At 33.1% G+C, this 10003-nt stretch overlaps 1 protein-coding gene across 3 annotated transcripts in view; it reads left to right on the forward strand.

Moving 5' to 3' along the window:
* Hnrnpr (heterogeneous nuclear ribonucleoprotein R) overlaps positions 1-5493 on the forward strand; it is a 35948-nt gene extending 30455 nt beyond the window's left edge. For all 3 annotated transcript variants that reach the window (XM_046468752.2, XM_046468750.2, XM_058571058.1), the window contains 3 exons: positions 1526-1675; positions 3770-3891; positions 4214-5493. In XM_046468752.2, coding sequence (XP_046324708.1) covers positions 1526-1675; positions 3770-3891; positions 4214-4826 — 885 coding nt within the window. In that variant the 3' untranslated portion in view covers positions 4827-5493. The remainder of the gene's footprint in view (positions 1-1525; positions 1676-3769; positions 3892-4213) is intronic.
* The last annotated feature ends 4510 nt before the right edge of the window (positions 5494-10003 follow it).

Genomic DNA, 10003 nt, shown 5'->3' on the forward strand with positions numbered 1-10003 from the left:
ATTCACTGATCTATATTTGCTTATTCACCATTCTATTGGATCAGCTCTAAGAAAATACAACAGAATTATATGTTCCACTAAAAAATGTGTAAGATATTGCTAACTAATCAGTGGCACAGTGGTTACTTATTCCATTGACTCTTAAGTTGTATCCCTGTTTTGGAGATGTAAAAAAAATAGGGGGGAAAATGTCTTATCTTGGCAGTCTCTCTGATCAGCTTATAGAGCTTGTCCTCTTTTTTTTGCTATATAATATTCCATTTTGTAGGTATACATAATATATTCATCCAACTGAATTTTGCATTTTTTGTAATGTTTTATTACAATACTGTAATGAATAAGCTTGTATCATGTCAGTTGATACAAATGCAAAGGTATCTGAAAGATTTTTTTAGGAGTAGATTTGTAGACCAAAGGGTAAATTCACCTGTAATTAGTAAGATATTAGCATATTCCTCTCTGTAGGTATTCCTCTTCCTTGACAAATTAGCCTATTATCAAACTTTGGGTTTTGCCAATCTGATAATCAGTGGTTTCTCAAAGTTAATGATTTGCTTCTCTTACTATGTATGAATTTGAGCTTTTTGTATGTTTGAAGGGCCATATTTCTTTTTATAAACCATGTATTCATAAATTTTGCCTATTTTTATATTCTTTTGTTGAGCTTTTTCTTATTATGCTGTGATATAAAAGAATATTTTCCCATGATATAACTTGCAAACATTTTTTTCTGTATTTGTCATTTTTCCTTTGAATTGGTTTATGTATGTATCCTTTTTTTTTTTAACCATCTAGAAGCTATGTATTTTTAGTATTGAATGTATCTCTCTTTTGTATAGTTTCTAGATTTTAAGTCATAAGGTCATTCTACTACATTATTGTATAAAGGAATCACCCTTGTTTTCTTCTAATACTTCCTAGTCCTCCCCCCACTTATCATTTAACTATTTGATCTATTTGGAGTTTATCCTGGTGTATAGTGTGAGGTATGGACCAATTGTTAACTTTTTTGTTCTGATTAACAATGTTCTGATTTTCAGTGATCTAAAAAAGCATTATGGGTCATTTATATTCAGTAGTGTTAGTCTCTAGATTTTGTTCATCTTCCACCCTCACCCCTGCTATTATTGCTCCTCCCTCCCCCACCGTGTGAACTTTAGAAAGTTATCCACTTCTAGGGGAGCAAGCAGAAAGACTGTGGCGGGGGGGCACTTAGAAACCATGTTAAGATTGTGAAATAATTCACTAATAGTGATATATTGACTCCCTGAAGGCTCTCTTCACAGTATTAAGTGCTTTAACAACAGACATAAGCGAAGGCAGGAAATCAAGAATTTATGTAAATTGATAACTAATTTGAGAACCATTTTCTTGGCAGTTTTTCATACTTTCTCTGACAGCACTTCTAGCACTTAACTGTTTTAGAGAAGAAAAGCCTATAAACCATGAAGACAAAAAGAAATGCTTTAAAACTTCAACTAAAAATATGTATTCAGTGCCAATTTTGTGTATTTATTGCTGTTAGGTGAAAGTTTTATTTGTAAGAAACTTGGCTACTACTGTGACAGAAGAAATATTGGAAAAATCGTTTTCTGAATTTGGGAAACTTGAAAGAGTAAAGAAGTTGAAAGATTATGCATTTGTTCATTTTGAAGACCGAGGAGCTGCTGTAAAGGTAGAAATTTTGAAATTTTTCTTCTTGATAACTCAAATCTTGTTGTTAAAACTTCCTAAACAGATAAATTGCTTAAAAAAGAAGTAAAGGGCAAGGAACATGGAGTCATGGAGCACTTGCATGAGGCCCTGGGTTCCATTCCAAGTGCCACCAAAAAAGAAAGAAAAAGAAAATTATCTTTTAGCTACTCCACTTCATGCTGAGCATCAAACCCAAGGACTTCATGTTTGTTAGGCAAACACTAACTGAGCTACGTCCCCAGCCATAGTTTAGAATTAATTGGTTTGCTTATTGATGGAATCTAATGAGGGAATATTGCTTATAAAATTCATAGTTTGATATAGAAATTAATGTTTGTCTTTTTGAAATTTCCAATGGTATAGAACAGATCTAACAAACTTATATAATATTTTCTAAATATTATTTTTTATTTAGTTAGTATTAAATAGTTGACTTAATTGAAAGTATTTATAAGGGGCTGGGTTGTGGCTCATCGGTAGAGCGCTCGCCTCACATGTGTGAGACCCTGGGTTCAATCCTCAGCACCACATAAAAAAAAATAGATAAAATGAAGGTATTGTGTCCAATTACAACTAAAAAAATAAACATTTAAAAAAATAAAAGAAAGTATTTTTAAGAACTGGTAGGGTGGTTTGCCAGAGAAGCCTATGAAATAAATTTTAAGAACTGGGAAGGTCAGGGAAAAGAGTAGATGCTCCATTCTTTTGTTTACAGCAGGAATCCTTAGTTCCTTTTTATGTGTGGTGGTGATGTTCCAAATGCTGAGGATTGAAGATACTAGGCGAGCTCTCTACCCTACCACTGAGTTACATCCTCAGTCCCTATACCACAACATTTTTGTGGACTTATTCAATTGCTTTAGCAGAAGCATCCCAAAGCTGACATGGGAAGTGAGGAAAATTGAAATCAAAAGGAAGATTAATGTAATTTTTAATCTACATTCTTGTCACTGGACATTCCCCTCCCTCCCCCCCCCCATACTGGATTGAACCCAGGGCCTCATACTTGTTGGGTAGGCACTCTACCAACTGAGCTACATCACATCCTCTCCATCTTCTTTTTAAAAAACTGTAAGACAGGGTCTTTCTCAGGTGCCCAAGCTGGCCTCAGACTTTCAATCCTTCTGTCTTAGCCTCCCCAGTTGCAGGGATTACAGAAGTGCCTGCCTTGTCAAATTTTTTATGATAGAGCATTTATTATGTATGCCCAGCAGGGGGAAAGGTTGTATAGGGAAATAAAAATTTTTGTTGCAGTGGTTTGTTATTGAGTACCTGAATCTTGAAGTGTGGCAGAGATTGTTAAGTGGAACAGCATAAATAAAGGATTAGAACATAGAATGCATATTTCCTGTATTCTAGGTGATATTTGAGACTTTATTAGCCTTTTTTGGACTCTTTGCTGTTAACTGTTCAAAGTATGTTACAGATTAAGAGGGAAACCTAGGCTTTTTTTGTTAGTATCGTGTTGAATTTCATTGGTTAACCTCGTTTGTATTTTTAAATCCTTGAAATTTTTGTGTAAGGCCTGTATGTTGAATACTGTATATTTATTTGAAGATTTTAATTCTGAAAAGTTTATTTTTGCCTGGTTTGTATTAATGCTGGCATTTGTCTGTGGTATGGCATTTGCTTCTTGGATAGGGCTAAGCTTTAAAGAGTTACTTGGAACTAAGGAACAGCAACTAGGCATCTCTTTTATCTTTTTGTTAAGTGTAACAGGAGGACATTGATCTTGTTCTCAATGTAATTTATATATAAAAAAATAAGATGAAGGGAATGGAGTTTTTAAAAAATTTTTTAGTTACACATGGACACAATATCTTTATTTTGTTTATTTTTATGTGGTACTGAGGATTGAACCCAGTGTGCCTCACATGTGCGAGTCAAGGGCTTGCCACTGAGCCACAACCCCAGCCATGGAGTTCTTTTTAAAAAAAACTTCAGACTAGACTAAATTTTTTTTGCAAATTAAAATAATTACAAGATTGTTTACTAAATATATTAAGTAACACTTAAGTTACATTTAAAAATATTGTTTCTTATAAAATAAATTTATTTTTCTAATTTTGTTTAGGCCATGGATGAAATGAATGGAAAAGAAATAGAAGGGGAAGAAATTGAAATAGTCTTAGCTAAACCTCCAGATAAGAAAAGGAAAGAGCGCCAGGCTGCTAGACAGGCCTCCAGAAGCACTGCGTGAGTCTATATTTTAATAAATGTGTCGTTAAACGAGGAATAATTTGATAATGGTTATATAATGGTTAATACAAATTCAGAAAGAGGGTTTTTTTTTTATTTGTTCTTTTAGTTATACATGACAATAGAGTGTATCTTTACATATTATACATAACATGGTGATCACTTCCCATTCTTATGGTTGTACATGATGGGGAGTTACACTGGTTATGTATTCATCTATGAACATAACAATGTTATGTCCATTTCATTCTACTGTCCGAAAGATTCTTGATGTAAACTGATTGGTTTTTTTCCTCTTTTCCCTTCACTTCATTGCTAGGTATGAAGATTATTATTATCACCCTCCCCCTCGCATGCCACCTCCAATTAGAGGTCGAGGTCGTGGTGGAGGGAGAGGTGGATATGGCTACCCTCCAGATTACTATGGCTATGAAGATTACTATGATGATTACTATGGTTATGATTATCACGACTATCGTGGCGGCTACGAAGACCCCTACTACGGCTATGATGATGGCTATGCAGTAAGAGGAAGAGGAGGAGGAAGGGGAGGGCGAGGTGCTCCACCACCACCAAGGGGGCGGGGAGCACCACCTCCAAGAGGTAGAGCTGGCTATTCACAGAGGGGGGCACCTTTGGGACCACCAAGAGGCTCTAGGGGTGGTAGAGGGGGTCCTGCACAACAGCAGAGAGGCCGTGGTTCCCGTGGAGCTCGGGGCAATCGTGGGGGCAATGTAGGAGGCAAGAGAAAGGCAGATGGGTACAACCAACCTGATTCCAAGCGTCGTCAGACCAACAACCAACAGAACTGGGGTTCCCAACCCATCGCTCAGCAACCGCTTCAGCAAGGTGGTGACTATTCTGGTAACTATGGTTACAATAATGACAACCAGGAATTTTATCAGGATACTTATGGGCAACAGTGGAAATAGACAAGTGAGGGCTTGAAAATGATACTGGCAAGATACGATTGGCTCTAGATCTACATTCTTCAAAAAAAATAATTGGCTTATCGGTTTCATCTTTAAGTAGCAATTTGCTGCCATTTGTATTGGGCTGAAGAAATCACTATTGTGTATATACTCAAGTCTTTTTATTTTTCTTTTCATAAATGCTCTTGGACATTATTGGGCTTGCAGAGTTCCCTTATTCTGGGGATTACAATGCTTTTATCGTTTCAGGCTTCATTTTAGCTTCAGAATAAGCTGTTAAATCATGATTTTACAGAACCTTTGGTTTGGACAGTTTCAATTTTTTTTTTTTTTTTTGATTTGGGATAGAATACATAGGAGTATGAAGTATGCTGTAAATAAAAATACAAGCTAGTGCTTTGTCTTAGTAGTTTTAAGAAATTGAAGCAAACAAATTTAAGTTTTCTTGTATTGAAAATAACCTATGATTGTATGTTTTGCATTCCTAGAAGTAGGTTAACTGTGTTTTTAAATTGTTATAACTTCACACTTTTTTGAAATCTGCCCTACAAAATTTGTTTGGCTTAAACGTCAAAGCCGTGACAATTTGTTCTTTGATGTGATTGTATTTCCAATTTCTTGTTCATGTAAGATTTCAATAAAACTCAAAAATCTATTCAAAACATTACCTATTTCAAATTCAATTGTGTCCTAAAACATTATTTTATTCGTAATCCTTGCAAGGAATATTGTTTTCAAATTATAACTGCCTATGTGAGTGATCAAATTCATGCAAAATTTCTTGTCTATTCCAACATGTATTGTGGCTGTCAGACTGAGAGTTAGTCTAAATTCAAGTATTCAAAATAGCATTGATTGATTGGTGTTCTCTCATAGTCTTTTCTAATTTTGAAATTCTATCCTTTATTTAAAAAAACAGGTTCGGAAGGTTTTTGAACATTTTTGCAGGCATTGGATAATTCACATTAAAACAAGTAAATGGGGCTGGGAAAGCAGATTGCAATTTACTTTGACCCACATTCTTAGGATAATTTGTGGCTGCAGACCTTATTTGTGCATAAGTAAACATACATACAAAGAAACTTGTTAGTACTGTGGCGTCAATTGCACTGCGCACTAAACTTCAGTTTTAGTATATGTGATTGTGACTACCTCTTCAGTTACTGGTTTAGGAATATAATTTCCTATTGCCACGTAAATTTGCTTTGGGATTCAGTCATGCTTATAAGAGGCTTTTAAATATCTAGTAGTTATACCTCTGACTTTCTGTTAACACTTCTTTTATTTTTATATTTTGACTATCTCTAATGGCTAAATTTTTTGCTGGCCAAGTCAAAACATTTCCCTATTTCCTTTAAAAATTCCTATTTATTCTAATGACATTTTTGCTTGAGAATGAGAAGAACAAAAGACTGTAAACTTTACAGTGCAGAATATTCTGGGTCACTTTCAAATTACTATCACATTTTCCCATCCCTTTTAGTCTTAGATGGTTCTAATTTTTTTTTTTCTTTCGGAGCTGGGGATGAAAACCCAGGGTTTTGTTCATGCTAAGCAAGCAACTATACCACTGAGCTACATCCTTAGCCCCTCTAAAATTTTTTTTTATTAATAAAAATATACTCCATTGGGAAATAATTAAAATGGTTATACCATTATTTTGTTTTGTTCCTGTTTGGTGCCTTTTGTGATAGCAATATTAGATTTCAAAATCATAAGCCACTTAATACCTTGTGAGCTTAGTTAGATCACATTTTGAGTTTCATGACTTCTCTTCATTTTGTATAAAAAAATTAGCTTGCTGATGAAAGTCAATATATCTCATTTCTTTTTCAAAGTTCACTCAAAACAGTATAGTAATTTAACAGGCCTTATTAACATTTATTTTTTTGGAAACATGGTCTGTTGAGTTCCAAGTTAACATGGGTGTTATTCAGTAAGGTTTAGGTTTAATTGTTTTTCTTATGCCCCTGTCTGCAAGTAAAGACAACAAGCATCTTTAAATGCTGCTATTAAATTTTGAAATACAAAATGAAGCTGTAAATCTTTAAATTAGACCTTAAACCCTGATTTTTCTACAAATAAAATTTGAGTTGTTTACATTTCTAAAAACTTAGATGTCACAAGCTGCAAAGTTGTCATGAAGAAAATTAGGAATGGAAATAGAAGTAATTCTGAAAAAATTTATTGTGCTTCTCTTACCCAACCTAAAATATAAACTCTAAGCAAAAACAAGAATAGAACTTGGGTTCCATGTCAAAATCTTTAATTGCAAGTTATATTTTGAATTTTAAAGTGACTACTTCCTTGTCTGTCCCTCACCAATTAAAAATCTATCTGCAGAGATGTCCTCTAATTTTTTTTTTTTACTTAATTGACTATAAAGCGTATGTAAATGTGTCACTTAGAGCTTTTCTTTTTTGATGTCTTATAAATTATTGTAGCAGCATTGAGAGAAAATAAATTCAGAGCGCAATTTTTTACAGAAATAAATCTAACAATATAATGATAAAACCTGAGGGAAGTCTTTATTTTAGATTTGTGGTAGGGTATTTTTTTTGTTTTGTTTTTTAATAGGGGCAAATTGAAAGTTCTGAGTAAATTGGCTTCCTATTCTACATTTCTGTGTTTTTTCCGCCCCCAACCTAATTGAGTAGGCTGTTGAGCCTGTTATACTAAAGTGTTTATTGGGAACTATATCTATATTGAGGTACACCTCTTTTTGTAGGAATCCTAATATTGACAAATATACCCCACCCCTATAATGAAAATGCTAATTTTTATTTGATCACTCATTTATAGCAGTTGCTTAAATGTTTGTATTTATATAAAGGTGTTTTAATTACTTAAAAGCAAAAAAGTTCTAATAAGTTGCCAGATTTCCAATAAATTCAAGTTTACTTGATCAAAAGATAAGAAAAATGAATTATGGTTCTGTAGTTAGTTTTTTTAAACAAAGTAGTTAAGTATGATTGTTTTTCAGTTTTCTGAGTTACTGGAGTTATTCTGCAAAAGAAAGCCCAATGCTTTCTGTTAGTAGTAGGTAATTTTTCTCTCACTTGATTTTGAACTCTGATTTAGGAGGTAAACCCTCTTATAAAGGTCAGCATGCATCAAAATAAATTACATATTTTAAATTACATAGAGAAAGGATATAAAATTCCACTTCTAGCATAAAGCCATATTAATTCTTGAAACTCATTACATCATTGCCTCCTGCCCATTTGAAAATAATCATACCTATGTTTTATTAATTGTGTAGTATTTGTAAAACCAAACCCTTCCAGTAAATACTTGCTATAAGGCTATTTTTGTTAGTTAAAACAACGTATAATTATGTTAAAATTTGCCAATTTGATTTTCTAGATAGAACATTACACTGAGCTATCTAGTATTCTTAAAATCAATTACAGTAAATGTTCGTGTTGTCCTTTATTATGTGGAGTCTCCAAGTGAACAGCTAAGTAAAAGCCTTATAGAAAGAGTACACTGGATTTATAAGTGTGTTTATGTTTCTCTAAGAATGAGAGCTTCTGTTAACTTAGGAATTGAGTTGTTACAAGCTAACCAGTGGATTGGATGACTATTGGAGAATCCAGAATAACAAATCCATTAACCAGATACATTTACTTTTACATTGCAAGTTTGTTGATTAGATCTTTTGAAATGCAAACATCAAGCTATAAAAATGCTGCCTATTTAATGTATTTGTCATTAACTTAACATAAGTAATTAATTTTAAGTAGTTACTGGTAATCTTTATAGATTTTTTTTCTTTTTAAATATATGTGTGTGTGTATATATATATATATATTTTTTTTTATTTAGAGGTTACCAGAAGCTCTGGTTTTGTTTTGTTTTGTTTTTTTTAAATCATTTTCAGATGTTATCCAGAAATCTGCAAGTGTACTTTTCCTGTTTTAACTCCTTCCTTTTATCACCTGACTATCAGGGAAGCGAGGTTGAGGCTGCCCTGACCTGACATGTCATGATGTCGACTTGCTAGGTGGGGTTCGCTGGGGACGATAACCAGTGGAATTGTTGGTAAGAACTTTTTTTTTCTATTTTTTTTTTTTTATCAGTAGTGGGGCATTAAGTGTGGGAGAATGCCCATATCCTATAAGTGGGCAGTTACCTTGGACTTGTAGAAAAATAGATTATATAATATTAAATCTGTTCTTATTAGGAACATATAATAAATACTTCACTTATTCTTAGATTACCAGCTGTTTAGCAAGAAAGGCCTGCAAGTACTGAAGTAATGAAATACTCAGGGTATATTTTAAGCAATCAAGACAGACACCTTACAATCTTAAAAAGAATCTTGGAGAGACCATAAAGTTGACTTATTGTACTATGATTTCTGTCCCTCTAATATATTTACTATATTTTTATTGGGTAGTATATAATGCATCATAATAAATGTCATTGTACACAAATTGTAGTGAAAACGGAAGGTATGATAGACTGGAGGGTTTAAATTAGAAGACATATTTGGTTTAAACACAAGAAGATATATATTTTTTAAATTCTCCAAAACTTTAACATTGTAAAATTAAACCTAAAAGTTTTAGCAGTTTGATAGACAACAGCTGTGTCACTTTAGAGATACATTGATATAATGACTGTCTGTCTGACTATTGGTCAAGAGGATATACATTGCCAAAATTTTAAGACCTTGAACATTAACAGAAACAAACTTGGGGCTTAGGGTATAGCTCAGTAATAAAGTGCATGCTTAGCTTGTTAGAGGCCCTGGGTTCAATCCCTAGCACACAAAAAAATAAGGAACACAAACTTATTAACTGGTAAGATTAGTAGATATATGTAGAATTAAGATTCAAAATTTAGATGATTGCTAAAAATTCCTCACATTCTATAAGGTATTTCACGATGGTTAAATATAAATTGACAAAAATTAAATTTTAATAATTAGGCATTTCTGTCAATACCATATAAAAATAATTATGATATAAGCACTTATTTAAAGTAATTATGGATTTATATGTCTAAAGAACCTCCTAAGTATAGAGCATTACCTTTATTGGTTGGTGATATTACTGTAGAGAAAGAATCTGTTAGGTGTTAACGTGCTAGTAAGCATTGTGAATAGAAATCTTTATCTGTAAGTTTGCTGTAGACTAGCTGTATGCACTACAATGAACGTATACTTTAAG

Source organism: Marmota monax, unplaced genomic scaffold, assembly GCF_021218885.2.
Source record: "Marmota monax isolate L192 unplaced genomic scaffold, Marmota_monax_Labrador192_F-V1.1 WCK01_AAM20220418_F8-fsc00008, whole genome shotgun sequence".
NCBI lineage: Eukaryota > Metazoa > Chordata > Mammalia > Rodentia > Sciuridae > Marmota > Marmota monax.